A 17491-nucleotide genomic window follows, 5' to 3' on the forward strand; every position below is an offset into this window, starting at 1 on the left:
TTTCTTTGGGGGCTGCTTGGCAACCTCGCAGTCAGTCAGGTAGGCAGGTAGGAAAGCAGGCAAAGCAAGGCAAGGCAAGGCAAGGTAGGCCTTATCATTGAATTTATCTCTCTTACGTTGCTTGTTCACACGCCCCCATAACTCACCTTGCGACCGACCAAAAAGCTCAGGAAATTTCACATGATGCTATTTTCCATCCAACAACAACAACAACTGCAACAGCATCAGCAACATTGAACAACAATATCAGCAACAGCCAGCATCACATCAGCAGCAGCAGCATCGGCGACTACTGCTGGCCAAAGGCAAATGTTTACATTTCTTTTTCTTACGTTCGTTTGCAGTTCAACATATAGCGTACATATGTATGTATGTATGTATGTACATACGTATAACACACGTATGACATGATACGTCGGGACATACATTAAAATATCAAGCTAGCAAAAGCAACCAACAAAATATCATTTATGTTTATTTCCTCCCATCGCACAGTGGTCGAAAATCAATCAAACGTTTTATGTATTGCATACTTGTATACACATTATAATTTAAAAAAAAAAAGAAATGAGAAAAAAACTAAAAACAAGTAAAAAGGCAATAAGTTCGGCTGAGTCGAACTTTGGATACCCACCACCTCGGGTATATATGAAAACCCCCTTTCGTTACAATCCGGTGAAAATTGGATAACTCATGTCCCCAAATTCGACACGGACATTGAGTGGTTTAATAAGTACCAGACACTGTTAAATTTTTTATTTCAAATTTCAACAAAAGCTGGCAATAATTAAAGCTTTTATGAGCTTCAGACACTTAATCGGCACATCGGTCTATATGACAGCTATATTTAAATACAGTCCGATCTTTACCATATTTGAGTCGGATGGCGAATGGCCTAAAACTACTTCATGTTTCAAATTTCAGCCAAATCGGATAAAAAATAAAGTTTTTATTCGCTTCAGACCCTTTATCGGTAGATCGGTCTATATGACAGCTTTATCTAAATATAGACCGATTCGCACCATATTTGGGACAGATGTCGGGAGAACTAAGACTACCCACTATTTCAAATTTCAGCGAAATCGGTTAAAAAACAAAGCGTTTATGGGCTTCAGACCTTTAATCGGGAGATCGGAATATAGGGCAGCTATATCTAAATATAGTCCGATCTGAACCATATTTAGGTCCTGTGTTAGGAGGTCTAAAACTCCTCACTGTTTCAAATTTAAGCGAAATCGGTTAAAAAATAAAGCTTTTATGGCCTTCAGACCCATTATCGGGAAATCGGTCTATATGGCAGCTACATCTAAATATGGACCGATCTAATCCATATTTCGGTCAGATGTCGGAAGGCTTAAAATAACTTACTGTTGCAAAATTCAGCGAAATCGGATAATAAATAAAGCTTTTATGGGCTTTAGACCCTTTATCGGGAGATAGGTCAATATGGCAGCTATATCTAAATATGAACCGATCTGTACCATATTTGGGTCCTATGTTAGGAGGTGTAAAACTACCCACTGTTTTAAATTTCAGCGAAATCGGTTAAAAAATAAAGCTTTTATGGGCTTCAGACCCTTAATCGGGAGATCGGTCTATATGACAGCTATATCTAAATATAGTCTGATCTGAACCATATTTGTATCAGATGTCGGGAGGCTTAACATAACCAACTATTTTAAATTTCAGCTAAATCGGGTAATAAATAAAGCTTTTAGGGGCTTTAGACCCTTTATCGTGATATCGGTCTATATGGCAGCTATATATAAATATGGACCAATCTAATCCATATTTAGATCAGATGCCGAAAGGCTTAAAATAACTTACTGTTTTAAATTTCAGCGAAATCGGATAATAAATAAATCTTTTATGGGCTTCAGACCCATATCGGCAGATCGGCCTATATGACAGCTATACCTAAATATAGTCCGATCTGAACCGTGTTTGGGCGATATGTCGTGAAGCCTTAAACTACTCACTGTTTCAAATTTCAACAAAATCGGATGAAAAATGAAGTTTTTATGGACACTAGACCCTTTATCGGCAGATCGGTCTATATAGCAGCTATATCCAAGTATGGTTCGATTTGGCCCATTCAAGAACTTAACCGGCGTGCATCAAAAAGACGTATCTGTGCCAAATTTCAGCTCAATATCTCAATTTTTTAAAGGCTCTAGAGTGATAACAACAGACGGACGGACAGTCGGATAGACGGACAGACACACGTACGTCGTTAAATCGTCTTAGAATTTTACGACGATCCGAAATATATATACTTTATAGTGTCGGAAATTGATATTTCGATGTGTTGCAAACGGAATGACTAAATGAATGTACCCCCTATGGTGGTGGGTATAACAAATGCAAAAATCGAACATACATAACTGACGAAATTCGAAAATAATGGTTATTTTTTGATCACACCTCATATTCATAGACGATCAAGACATGTCGGTCCGCCTGTTTGCTGAAATCACTCTACACCCCAAAGTTCAAAAATGACCTATATCTTGATAAAGTGTACTTTTTACCGATCGCCGCAAAAGAAATCTTGAGTTCATAGAAGTCGTATTTTTGCCCCCATTTCAATGAACAACCCTGCCGGGTTTGGCATAAGTGATCTCCTGATTTAGGAGCTGCAGCCCATGAATGCGCTCAACTACACATTTCACAGTGAGTTGCATACACCCCTCAACGTGTGAGTATGGACAGGATTTGAAGGCACTGATTGCACAAAATCCATATTTTTCAACCAAAATTTACGAAATTTGGAAGAGATCCCAGTTAACCAGTTACAATTAACATCAGAACTAACGTTCTTTTTTTCGGAAATTTGAAGCAGTGAGACCCCTTGTAACAGTATTTGGCACCTCGATATCCGCGATTTAATTCTACAGAAACGGCATGTTGGAAAAACCTACCAAAAATTGTGCTCAGCCTATTAACTCACCACTGGAGGCCACCGTAGCCGCCTAGAGGTTAGCATGTCCGCCTGTGACGCTGAACGCCTAGGTTCGAATCCTGGCGAGACCATCAGAAAAAATTTTCCCCTCCTAATGGTGGCAACATTTGTGACGTACTATGCTATGTAAAACTTCTCTCCAAAGAGGCACGCCGTTCGGACTCGGCTATAAAAAGGAGGCCCTTTATCATTGAGCTTAAACTTGAATCGGACTGCACTCATTGATATGTGAGAAGTTTGCCCCTGTTCTTTAGTGGAATGCTCATGGGCAAAATTTGCATTTGCTATTAACCCACCAAGAGAATAAAAACCTACCAATTTTGGCAGGAACCTGCAAAAAACGACAACAAAATTAACTTTTTGGGATCATGAACCCAAAAAGTTATTTTTTCTGTTCTAAATTTCATCAAAATCGACACCTTTTTTCGCCAAGATCTGGAATGGAAAATTACACCATGTCCACATATGATCCAATTTGGAAAATATTTTGAAAATACAAAACCTTGGTAATTTTGGATTTTAAACACTGTGTTTGCTTTTGGCTGGATGGATGACTTGTTGGCTGGCTGGTTGGTTTGTTGGCAGGTTTCTTCCTTCCTTCAGTTCAGTTCATTTGTCTGCTGCTCTTATTTTCGGATGTCGCTTTTTGATGTATTTATTGTCGGCTCTTGATGGCCATGTTTACCGACTTGACGTTCAGTTGAATGATGCGCTTCTTTACGTTAAGAAACAGATTCGGATGATTTGATGTCGTCGTTATAGAACCCAGCCTCCATTCGATCTCTTTACAGGCCCCCCAAAGACCTCTTTTTTCCCCCCATTTTGGTACATTCATACACAGATATATGTATTATTGAGGAGACCATTACGTTTGGTGTCTTGGTGTCATTTCTCTATGGCTAAGGGCCATAAATTTAAGCAATTTTTTGTTCTATTCTAATGATAAGAAAAAGAACGCGGCGTGCTGCTATTTAGCATCAACACCAGAAGGCCAGTGTGACATTTTAATCAGGTCCCATCTCAGCTCACTCACACTCTCTATTCCTCTGACGTCACAAACAAAATCTCAACCCCTTTTGGGGGGACTAAAACCCATGAAAATGAAAATAAAAGATAGCACACACAGATCAAACCATTCCAACCCCATAAATCATAAATTTTACGTAGTAGAAATGTTCTACAAATATTCATACATATGTCTGTCTGGCTGTGCCAGAAGAACATGTATGCGTCATAGAACGCATGTTATACGCCGCTCTTCTCCTCCACTTCTCTGACCCCTTATGCAAGGATGATTATGATGTTGATCCGTCGTCAGTCGCATGTCCCCCATACAACACACATACGAGCGAGACATGTGCGGTCGTATCTGTATGAGAACCTAACAGTGTCTGTTCCACTTACACTTGCCAGACCCATTTTCTTGGGCATATTTAGTATGCGCCATGGACACACGCAAGAGGCGATCTATCGATGGTTAATAGATGTCTTCGATAGAACGTTTCACAAGAAATATGAAATATTTTGTTTTCTTTCTCTGCAATCAATGACAATCTATGATCAGCAATCGATGATGACAAATTTTTCGCTGAGTAATCAACGTTTTTGACCCAGATACTAATTTTAATATCTCGAAAACCAAGGACACTTTTAATGAATACAGAAAGACTAAACTCAAAAGACAAAAGGATATTGATAATTATTGGAAACACTGCTGCATTATGATAATCGGGATGGGTTTCAATCTGTGATGGGCATGCTTATACAAACGCACAATAAGAACATGAGCCCAAGCCCATGGGCTCATAAGCATCATTACAAACAAACCTTGAGACTCTAGCTGGCTGATAAAACTAAATTTCCCGTCGTGAGAAGCCTATTTGAGCCTATTTAAAATCGTCAATTGGTGAGCTCAGCAACGTGGTAAACATAGTTTCTTGCAAGCAGATCGACAAAGACCAGTAAATCTTTTCCCCATTCTTGATAGCAAAACACTTTTTACTGCCACTTATTGAACGAAGTAAAATTGACCGAAGACAAAATATCACATTTAAGAATTAAAGGATCTATTCAAGGCCATGGCCCATTTCGAAGAAAATTAAATGAAATAAAATGAAAGGATAGGATAGGATAGGAAAGGAAAGGAAAGGAAAGGAAAGGAAAGGAAAGGAAAGGAAAGGAAAGGAAAGGAAAGGAAAGGAAAGGAAAGGAAAGGAAAGGAAAGGAAAGGAAAGGAAAGGAAAGGAAAGGAAAGGAAAGGAAAGGAAAGGAAAGGAAAGGAAAGGAAAGGAAAGGAAAGGAAAGGAAAGGAAAGGAAAGGAAAGGAAAGGAAAGGAAAGGAAAGGAAAGGAAAGGAAATAAAATAAAATAAAATAAAATAAAATAAAATAAAATAAAATAAAATAAAATAAAATAAAATAAAATAAAATAAAATAAAATAAAATAAAATAAAATAAAATAAAATAAAATAAAATAAAATAAAATAAAATAAAATAAAATAAAATAAAATAAAATAAAATAAAATAAAATAAAATAAAATAAAATAAAATAAAATAAAATAAAATAAAATAAAATAAAATAAAATAAAATAAAATAAAATAAAATAAAATAAAATAAAATAAAATAAAATAAAATAAAATAAAATAAAATAAAATAAAATAAAATAAAATAAAATAAAATAAAATAAAATAAAATAAAATAAAATAAAATAAAATAAAATAAAATGAAATAAAATAAAATAAAATAAAATAAAATAAAATAAAATAAAATAAAATAAAATAAAATAAAATAAAATGAAATAAAATAAAATAAAATAAAATAAAATAAAATAATATAAAATAAAATAAAATAAAATAAAATAAAATAAAATAAAATAAAATGAAATATAATAAAATAAAATAAAAAAAATAATATAAAATAAAACAAAATAAAATAAAATATATTAAAATAAAATAAAGTAAAATAAAATAAAATAAAATAAAATAAAATAAAATAAAATAAAATAAAATAAAATAAAATAAAATAAAATAAAATAAAATGAAATAAAATAAAATAAAATAAAATAAAATAAAATAAAATAAAATAAAATAAAATAAAATAAAATAAATTAAAATAAAATAAAATAAAATAAAATAAAATAAAATAAAATAAAATAAAATAAAATAATAAATAAAAAGTAATAAATAAAGCTTTTATTGGCTTCAGACCCTTAACCGGCAGATCGGTCTATATGGCAACTACATCTAAAAATAGTCCGATCTGAACCAAATTTAGGTCGGGTATCAGGAGGCTAAAAATAACTCACAGTTTCAGATACTTTATCGGCTGATCGGTCTCTAAGACAGCTATATCTAAATATAGTCCGATCCGTACCATACTTGGATCGGATGTTAAGACACTTATAACTCCGCAAAAACCCAAATTTCAGCGAAATCGGTTTATAAATAAAGCTTTTAAGGCCTTCAGATCCTTTTTCGGGAGATCGGTCTATATGGCAGCTATATCTAAATATGGTCCAATCTGAACCATATTGACGTGAGATGTCAAGAGGCTTAAAAAAACCAACTTTTCTAATATTCAGCGAAATCGGTTAATAAATAATGCTTTTATGGGCTTCAGATGCCAAATTTCAGCTCATTATCTCAATTTTTGAAGGCTCTAGAATGATTACAACAGACGAACGGACAGATATACGGACATCGTTAAATCGTCTTAGAATTTTATGACGATCCGAAATATATATACTTTATAGGGTCGGAAATTGATATTTCGATGTGTTGCAAATTTCGTTCTCCATTAACGCGTAGTGGTCCATATATTTTACGAAGTATCTTTCTCTCAAATACTCCAAGCACTGCCTCTTCAGCTTTTACAAGTACCCATGCTTCAGAACCATATAACAACACGGGTAGTGTGCGCAATTATTATCTGATTAAGCTGAAATTTTGCTCGAAGTGGGTTGTTTCGTTTTCCAACATCTATTCCAAGTATGGTCATAATCGGCTCCTAACCTGATATAGCTACCATATAAACCGATCTACCGATTCTTATCTGATTTGGCTGAAGTTTTGCTCAAAGACTTCCACTACGGTCTCCAACATCCCAACCATTAGATGGCCTGAAACGATCCATAACCTGATATAGCTTTAATAGCATGGCAAAATTTATCCGTTATCCTTTGTTTGCCTATAAAGAGATATCGGGCAAAGAACTTGACAAATGCGATCCATGGTAGGGGGTATATAAGATTTGGCCCGGCCGAACTTAGCTCTCTTTTATTTTATTTTATATTTATTATCAAATCAGTTTTGATTCCACGCCACCCCTCCCTCCTTCCAGAAAAACATATTTTAAGCAATCGAACACAAAATGTGTTTTTTTATGGGTGTATGCGTATTAGGCGATAGCTTTGCGTCTTTGGCCGCCTCATTTCATAGTTAACTAATGTTCCTCTTTTTGTTTCTTTACAGCACAGCTCGCTTCCATAAGATCAATATCAGCTAGCAATCGAACGGTGGAAAATGGCCAAGAGTTGCGCATTGTGTGTAAAGTGACTGGAAGACCTCCACCCAAAGTGACATGGTTCAAGGATCATCGATCGATAAATCGGAATCGTAAACTGTATCAGTTTGCTCATTATAAGTAGGTCAAAGATGTTTGAGGATCATATATTCACATGCCAATTAACATGTGGGGGGAAAAGTCCAAATAAAACAAACAAATAAGCTAACATATGTAAGGTGACATATGTTTATTGTGTAGTTTCTATAGCACAACAGTTCATCCACACATGTTTTCTTTTGTGGGCTTTTCTTGTGTTAATTTGCCACATTTTGATTGGTAGATTTATTTTTATTGTTTCTATTCTGGAGATATCTATTTTGAAAATATTTTAAATTTATTTTTTTTTTTTTCATTTTTTTTTCCTTTCATAGGAAGAGATCTGAACTTATTATACGTTCTTTCAATACCTCTGATGCGGGTCGTTATGAGTGTCGAGCAAAAAACAAGGTCAATCGGAATATAGAACGCAGAACCATTGTCATCAAGGCGCATCCAGGTAAGTTTATGCTGATTATTGCAAATGCACATTTGGACCATGAACCTTCCACTAAGCAACAGGAGCAAACCTCTCACACATCAATCAATGCATCAGTGTGATTCAAGTTTAAGCCAAATGATTAGGGGCCTCCTTTTTATAGCCGAGTCCGAACGGCCTACCGCAGAGCGAAACCTCGATTATTCACTAAAGTAGTGGGGATGACTTTTTTGTAGAGATTTTTTAGCACTATTCAGCAAAAAAGAATTTTGAAAATCACCCCATAAATGAATAGGTGACTAATTTTAGCGTCCTGGCTAGGGGCTTCCGGCCCACCTAGGACCTTGGAATTTTGCGCGTGATTTCGATAGCACCTCAGCTCCAACCATTTCAAAGACTTATCTCTATCCGTTCTCATATGACATGTTTTTGACCAGTTATACCCACCACCGTAGGGGGGGTATATTCATTTAGTCATTCCGTTTGCAACACATCAAAATATCAGTTTCCGACCCTACAAAGAATATATATTTCGGATCGTAGTAAAATTCTAAGACGATTTAACGATGTATGTGTGTCTGTCCATCTGTCCGTCCGTCTGTTGTCATCACTCTAGAGCCTTCAAAAATTGAGATATTAAGCTGAAATTTGGCACAGATACGCACTTTTGATGCACCCTGGTTAAGTTCTTGAACTCGCCAAATGGGACCATATTTGGATATAGCTGCTACATAGACCGATTTTCCGATAAAGGGTCTAATGGCCAAAAAAGCTTTATTTACTACCCAATTTCGCTGAAATTTGCAACGGTGAGTTATTTTAAGCCTCCCGAAATCTGACCTAAATATGGATTAGATCGGTCCATATTTGGATGTAGCTGCCATATAGACCGATTTCCCGATAAAGGATCTGAAGGCCATAAAAGCTTTATTTTTTATCCGATTTCGCTGAAATTTGGAATTGTGCGCAGTTTTAAGCTTCTCAACATCTGACCCAAATGTGGTACAGATCGGACTATATTTAGATATAGCTGCCATATAGACCGATCTCCATATAAAGGGTCTGAAGCCCATAAAAGCTTTATTTTTTAACCGATTTCGCTGCAATTTGAAACAGTGAGTAGCTTAAGGCTTCCCGACAACTGACCTAAATATGGTTCAAATCGGACTATATTTAGATATAGCTGCCATACAGACCAATATCCAGATAAAGGGTCTGAAGCCCATAAAAGCTTTATTTTTTAACCGATTTCGCTGAAATTTGGAATTGTGCGCAGTTTTAAGCCTTTCAACAACCGACCCAAATGTGGTAAAGATCGGACTATATTTAGAAATAGCTGCCATACAGACCGATCTCCCGATAAAGGGTCTGTAGACCATAAAAGTTTTATTTTTTATCCGATTTTGATGAAATTTGGAACTGTGCGAAGTTTCCTCTGAACATCCGCGCCAAATGTGGTACGGATCGGACTATATTTAGATATAGCTACCATATAGACCGATCTCCCGATAAAGGGTCTGAAGCCCATAACAGCTTTATTTAATACCCGATTTCGCTGAAATTTAAAACAGTGGGTTATTTTAAGCCTCCCGATATCTGACCTACATATGGTTCAGATCGGACTATACTTAGATATTGCTACCATATAGACCGATCTCCCGATAAAGGGTCTGAAGGCCATAAAAGCCTTATTTATTACCCGATTACGTTGAAATTGCAACAGTGAGTTATTTCAAGCCTCCAGGCACCTGAACCCAATATGGTTCAGATCGGACTATATTTAGATATAGCTGCCATACAGACCAATATCCAGATAAAGGGTCTGAAGCCCATTAAAGCTTTAATTTTTAACCGATTTCGCTGAAATTTCGAATTGTGCGCAGTCCTAAGCCTCTCAACATCTGACCCAAATGTGGTGCAGATCGGACTATATTTAGATATAGCTACCATAAAGACCGATATCTCGATAAAGGGTCTGAAGGCCATAAAATCTTTATTTTTTAACCGATTCCGCTGAAATTTCGAACTGTGCGCAGTTTTAAGCCTCTGAACATCCGAGCCAAATGTGGTACGGATCGGACTATATTTAGATATAGCTACCATATAGACCGATCTCCCGATAAAGGGTCTGTAGACCATAAAAGCTTTATTTTTTACCCAATTTCGCTGCAATTAAAAACAGTGAGTAGCTTAAGGCTTCCCGACAACTGACCTAAATATGGTTCAAATCGGACTATATCTAGATATAGCTGCCATACAGCCCAATATCCAAATAAAGGGTCTGAAGTCCATAAAAGCTTTATTTTTTATCTGATTTCACTGAAATTTGCAACAGTGTGTTATTTTAAGCCTCCAGGCATCTGACCCAAATATGGTTCAGATCGGACTATATTTAGATATAGCTACCATATAGACCGATCTCCCGATAAAGGGTCTGAAGGCCATAAAAACTTTATTTTTTATCCTATTTCGCTGAAATTTGGAATTGTGCGCAGTTTTAAGCCTCTCAACATCTGACCCAAATGTAGTACAGATCGGACTATATTTAGATATAGCTACCATAAAGACCGATCTCCCGATAAAGGGTCTGAAGGCCATAAAAGCTTTATTTTTTAAGTGATTTCGCTGAAATTTGAAACAGTGGGTAGTTATACGCTTTCCAACATAGCCATATAGACCGATCTCCCCATAAAAGGTTTGAAGCCCATAAAAGCTTTATTTGTTATACGATTTCGCTAAAATTTAAAATACAAAATTCAACAGTGCCTTATATTTATTAGACCACTCAATGTCCGTGCCAAATTTGGGTGCATAAGTTATCCAATTTTCACCAGATTGTGGCGATTGTGGGGGTTTACATATATACCCAAGGTGGTGGGTATCCAAAGTTTGGCTCGGCCTAACTTAACGCCTTTTTATATGTTTTCTTTGATTTCATCCCACTGTGCGCAGGTCGATAAAATGTTATTTAATCCACTTTTTTTTCGTTTAATTTCAGTACAACGCTTTGATTCCAATCCACGAGGTGCTGGCAACACCTGTCCCGATGATGTCTCTGAGTTTTGCCTAAATGGTGGAACCTGCAAATTCTTCTCAGAAATCAATTCCTATTCGTGCATGTGAGTATTGAAAGCAAAAAACAATTTTTTTTTTTTTTTCTCTATAACCTGCATTTATCTAAACAAAATATTTAATCTTTCTATTTACCATTGCACACAGATGTCCTGAAGGCTTCGTTGGTGAAAGATGCGAAGGCAAGGAAGTCAACAATCCCAGTACGTACAGCAACGAACAAGAGTGTGGCGATAAAAAGTATTTTGGAAGTTATTATTGCTAAAGTAGGCTTTTCTATAGCATCCAATGTTTAACGAAGAAAGAAAACAAAATCTTTAAAAAGTTTTGGAAAGACTATAACGGAAAAACCACAGCAAAAAAAAAATAATCTTTTAACGTTCTTTGGATAATTTAAAAGGAAAAATGAACAAACAGTTCATACTCGAACCAAAAAATTGAAAGAAAAAAAAAAAACACAAATCAAAACGAACTCAAGCAGCAAATAGCCTTTTTCTCTTTTCTACTGAGTTGGATCTATTGACCCACATAATATATACATATGAGGGAACAATCCAAGATCCTTGCCAGGACTTTGTGTGATCCCCATAGCGAACAATACCAAAAGAAATAATCAGTCCTCAAAAGTAAATAATTTGTTTTGTTTTATTTTTTTTTTTTTTTTTTGTATAGTACAAATTGTATTTCATTTCGTTTGAACGAACCGAACCATTATTATTCAAATGCAAAACCATAAAACGATATACGCAGACGCAACGTTATGATACGCAGCGCAGCGCAACGTAACGTAACGCAACACAACAACAGTATGGGCCCTTTGGGGGGCTAACCACACACAAATTCACCACATTCCATAACATCCGCTTAGGTATTGTCTCTCCCTCTCTCTCTCTCTCTTTCTCTCTCTTTTGTTTTTTTTTTGATAGAAATCTGTATACATATGTCTCTGTTTTTCTATTGCCCTTGCACTCTTACTCGATTTAGCTTCTTTTGAGAATACACGTATAATTATAATAAACTATGTTTTTTTTTGCAATATGAAATACCATCGAATTTAAATTCGATTCGGTTACAGCGAACAGAAGGTGCTATAGAAAGGCTTTGTTTTTTGTTTCTTTAATTGTTTACCATACAAAACAAGAACTTTTTACACAAACACTTTTACCCATACACATGCACACAACAACACACTCTCAATGATAACTTATCCGCTAAGCGGTTACTAACCTATAATAAATAAAAATAACAAAAAAAAAAATATTGTTCCTTAGACTTACATTTGTACACTCAACCCAACCATTTTTACTAATGTATGGTCATGGCCAACATATTCCATGGTTGCCTATGACCAAAATATGTTTCACTGCATGTTGGGATAAAATACTTTTATTTTCTCTTGTTTAAGTTAAATGTATTTACTTTTATATCTATAGATAACGTACTAATATTTTGTCTTTGAATGAAAACCAAGTTTGCCGTGAATATATTTCTGGGTATATTCATTTCCAAACTAAAGTAACCACAAAAATATCTCCCCACCATAATATGTAATATGAACGCCATGCTTACCATAGAACAGAGGCTTGTCCCCCACCAAAATTGTTATATTGTAGCGGTAGACATTTTTTAGATGTATAACAATACTCAATAAAAAGAATCCTAACGATAACGATAATAACGAACCCAGTACCGAGTACTTACCAAGTAAACATTTGAAAAAGTAATCATAGTAATACCCATTTATGCATACCATACATGTAGAATAAACGCAAAATATCCAAAGTTCATTTATTTATTTTAATTATAATTTTAATAAAAAAAAAAACGCAAAAATCTCATGCACATACATAACACAACATTTATTCTGCATAACTATTTATTTCTTTTCGACCCATATAATCATACATTCAAGGATTACTCTAAAAAGTGGTGTTAAAAATGCCGACTTAAACTTTTTTCGATTAACTTAAAACCAATATATGATTAAACAATTGAGTTTTGTTAGTCATTAAAGCTTACACAAGAAAATCGCAAACCTGATTTTGGTAAAAAATTTAAAAAGTGTAAATTTCCAAAAAATATTGAACTAGTTCGTTTCTACAATTATAAAAGCAGGATTCGAACCCAAGCATTCAGTGTCATAGACGAACACGCTAACCTCTGCGCTACAGTGGCCAATTATAAAAGCATTTCTTAGTAACCTTTTCCACCACCATTATAGTACGAAACATCGAAAAATTTAACTAGAGATGGGCATTTTAGTTCTGTACCACAAAAGGAACTAGTTCCTTTTCTTAGTTCCTTTTACATTTGCATTTTGTTTTCTTCATACGAAATAAAACAAGTAAAAAGGCATTAAGTTCGGCCGGGCCGAACTTTAGATACCCACCCGCTCGGGTGTATATGTAAACCCCCATTCGCCACAATCGAACCCAGGCGTTCAGCATCATAGGCGGACAGGCTAACCTCTGCGCTGCAGTGGCCAATTATAAAAGCATTTCTTAGTAACCTTTTCCACCACCATTATAGTACGAAACATCGAAAAATTTAACTAGAGGTGGGCATTTTAGTTCCGTACCACAAAAGGAACTAGTTCCTTTTCTTAGTTCCTTTTTCATTTGCATTTTGTTTTCTTCATACGAAATAAAACAAGTAAAAAGGCGTTAAGTTCGGCCAGGCCGAACTTTGGATATCCACCCCCATTCGCCACAATCTGATGAAAATTGGATAACTAATGCACTCAAATTCGGCACGGACATTGAGTGGTCTAATAAATATGAGGCACTGTTGAATTTTGTATTTCAAATTTCAGCGAAATCGGATAACAAATAAAGCTTTTATGGGCCTCAGTAGCTATAGTTAAAAATAGTCCGATGTGAACCATATTTGGGTCGGGTGTTGAGAGGCCAAAAACTGCTCCCAATTCCAAATTTCAGCGAAACCGGGAAATAAATAAAGCATTTATGGTCTTCAGACCCTTTATCGGGAGATCGGTCTACATGGTAGCTATATCTAAATATATTCCGGGCTAAACCATATTTGGATCAGATGTTGGTAGGCCTTAAACTACTCACTGTTTCAAATTTCAGCAAAATCGGATGAAAAATAAAGCTTTAATGGGCTTCAGACCCTTTATCGGGAGATCGGTCTATATGGTAGCTATAGATAAAAATAGTCCAATGTGAACCATATTTGGGTCGGATGTTGAAAGGCCAAAAACTGCTCCCAATTCCAAATTTCAGCGAAATCGGTTAAAAAATAAAGCTTTTATGGGCTTCAGACCCCTTATCGGGGGATCGGCCATATAGTAGCTATATCTAAATATAGACCGATCTGAATCTATTGTCCGATTTTGTCAAAATTTAGGGCAGTGAGCTGTGTTAGGCCCTTCGGCATCCTACTTCGATTTGGCCCAGATCGGTTCAGATTTGGATATCGCTGTCATATACACCGATCCCTCGATTTAAGGTTTTGGGCCCGATTGTTCTGAAATTTGGGACAGTGAGTTGTGTTGGGCCTTTCGACACCCTACTTCGATTTGGGCCAGATAGATTCAGATTTACATATATAGCTGCCATATAGACCGATCTCTCGATTTAAGGTTTTGGGCCCATAAAAGGCGCATTTACTGTCCCAATTTCGCCGAAATTTGGGACAGTGAGTTAAGTTAATCCCCTCAACATAAGTCTGCAATATGGCTTAGATCGGTCCAGATTTGGATGTAGCTGCCATATAGACCGATCTCTCGGTTTAACATATCTGCACAATTTTATCAAAATCGGCACAGATTTTGATATAGCTCCCACATATATATGTATCTCCCGATTTACACATAAACGGCCGTAGTAGCCACAATTTGCAACCGATCCGCACAAAATTTGGCACGAATTGTTTAGTTACTGATTTTAACATATGTGCGGGATTTGAACAAAATCGGTTCAGATTAAGATATAGCTCCCATATATATCTATCGCCCGATTTGCACTTAATTGGCCGCAGTAGGTACAGCACTAAATTTGGCACGGACTGTTTTGTTACTGATTTTAACATATCTGAATTTTTGTTTGTTTCTCTTTCGAGACGAGCTCAATGATCGGAGATGCAAATGAAAAAGGGGAAGCCAAAGAAAGCAACACACACCAACCGCTATGGGAAGGGTTTCGTCTTTGGACGGACAGACAGACAGACGGACATACAGACGGACAGACAGACGGACAGACAGACAGACGGGCAGACAGACGGACAGACAGACAGACAGACGGATATAGCTAAATCGAATCAGAAAGTGATTCTGAGTCGATCGGTATACTTATCAATGGGTCTATCTCTGGGTGTTACCAACAAATGCACTAAGTTATAATACCCTGTACCACAGTAGTGGTGTAGCGTATAAAAATGTTATTTGCAACACCTTTCTTGAGTAATCCTTGCAAAACTTTCACACAAATACATCTCGAATAATTCCCGACTGTATCGCATTCATCATATTCAACTGCTAGACCAAAAATCATCCGCATTTTAATACTTGTTTTCTCTATATACCCACATATGATTATACCCAAACATATAAATACATATAAACTTTATAGACTATAGTTAAATTTACATATTTATTTATTTTTTTTTTTTATAAACACTCTTTATGTACTTAACAAGTTCTATGTAGAATACATAAATCAACATTCATTTATATGTATGTAGTTGATAAAAGTAGAATCATATACACACCCATACACACACACACACAAACATCAGCATACGAACTTTAACAAAATTCTCATCGAAAATAAGCCATTGACTATTTGATAAATTAAAAAAATTAAAAAAAAAAACACAATTTAAAAAAAAAGATGAATTTAAAATTGTTCATTATATATTAGAGCTTAAATTTTTATACCCACCACCGTAGGATAGGGGGTATATTCATTTAGTCAGTCCGTTTGCAACACATCGATATAACAATTTCCGACCCTACAAAGTATTTCGGATCGTCGTAAAATCGAAGACGATTTAACGATGTCCGTGTGTCTGTCCGTCTGTACATCCGTCTGTTGTAATCACTCTAGAGCCTTCAAAAATTGACATAATGAGCTGAAATTTGGCACAGATACGTCTTTTTGATGCACGCTGCTTAAGTTCTTGAACGGGCCAAATCGGCCGATATTTGGATATAGCTGCTATATAAACCGATTTTCCGATAAAGGATCTAATGCCCATAAAAACTTAATTTATTACCCGATTTCGTGGAAATTAGCAACAGTGGGTTATTTTAAGCCTCCCGACATCTGACCCAAATATAGTTCAGATTGGACTATATTTAGATATAGCCGCCATATAGATCTCCCGATAAAGGGTCTAAAGCCCATAAAAGCTTTATTTTGTAACCGATTTCACTGAAATTTGGAATTGTGCGCAGTTTTTGGCCTACCAACATCTGACCCAAATGTGGTTCTGATCAGACTATATTTAGATATAGCTGTCGTATAGACTGATCCCCCGGTAAAAGGTCTGAAGCTCATAAAAGCTTTATTTATTGCAAAATTTCGCTGAAATTTGAAACAGTGAACTATCTTAAGCCTCAAAAAATCTGACCTAAGTATAGCTGCTATATAGACCGATCTCCCGATAAAGGGTCTGAAGCCCATAAAAGCTTTATTTTTTAACCGATTTCACTAAAATATAAAACAGTGAGTAGTTTTAGGCCTGCCAACATCTGACCCAAATATGTTACAGATCAGACTACATTTGAATATAGCTGGACTATATAGACCAATCTCCCGGTAAAGGGTCTGAAACCCATAAAAGCTTTATTTTTTAACCGATTTCGCTGAAATTTGAAACAGTGCGTAGTTTTAGGTCTCCCGACATCTGCCCCAAATATGGTTTAGATCGAACTTTATTTAGATATAGCTGCCATATAGCCCGATCTATAGCCCGGGTCTGAAGGCCATAAAAGCATTATTGCTATACCCTCCACCATGGGATGCGGGGTATACTAATTTCGTCATTCTGTTTGTAACTACTCGAAATATTCGTCTGAGACCCCATAAAGTATATATATTCTTGATCGTCGCGACATTTTATGTCGATCTAGCCATGTCCGTCCGTCTGTCCGTCTGTCTGTCCGTCCGTCCGTCTGTCCGTCCGTCTGTCTGTCGAAAGCACGCTAACTTCCGAAGGAGTAAAGCTAGCCGCTTGAAATTTTGCACAAATACTTCTTATTAGTGTAAGTCGGTTGGCATTGTAAATGGGCCATATCGGTCTATGTTTTTATATAGCTGCCATATAAACCGATCTTGGGTCTTGACTTCTTGAGCCTCTAGAGGGCGCAATTCTTATCCGATTGGAATGAAATTCCACACGACGGGTTTTGTTATGATATCCAACAATTGTGCCAGGTATGGTTCAAATCGGTTCAT

The 17491-nt window shown here is 36.0% G+C and overlaps 1 protein-coding gene across 4 annotated transcripts in view; it reads left to right on the forward strand.

The window, feature by feature from the left end:
• The window catches only part of LOC106092913 (uncharacterized), a 113393-nt gene that overhangs the window by 88601 nt on the left and 7301 nt on the right, over positions 1-17491 (forward strand). For 2 of the 4 annotated variants that reach the window (XM_059370772.1, XM_059370771.1), the window contains exons 3-6: positions 7432-7603; positions 7897-8021; positions 10999-11119; positions 11220-15200. In XM_059370772.1, the coding sequence (XP_059226755.1) occupies positions 7432-7603; positions 7897-8021; positions 10999-11119; positions 11220-11337 (536 nt within the window). In that variant the 3' untranslated portion in view covers positions 11338-15200. Of the gene's footprint in view, positions 1-7431; positions 7604-7896; positions 8022-10998; positions 11120-11219; positions 15201-17491 lie in introns of those variants that run through there. The other 2 variants (XM_059370773.1, XM_059370774.1) reach the window with 2 other exon arrangements.

This window comes from Stomoxys calcitrans, chromosome 1 (assembly GCF_963082655.1).
Source record: "Stomoxys calcitrans chromosome 1, idStoCalc2.1, whole genome shotgun sequence".
NCBI classification, from domain to species: domain Eukaryota; kingdom Metazoa; phylum Arthropoda; class Insecta; order Diptera; family Muscidae; genus Stomoxys; species Stomoxys calcitrans.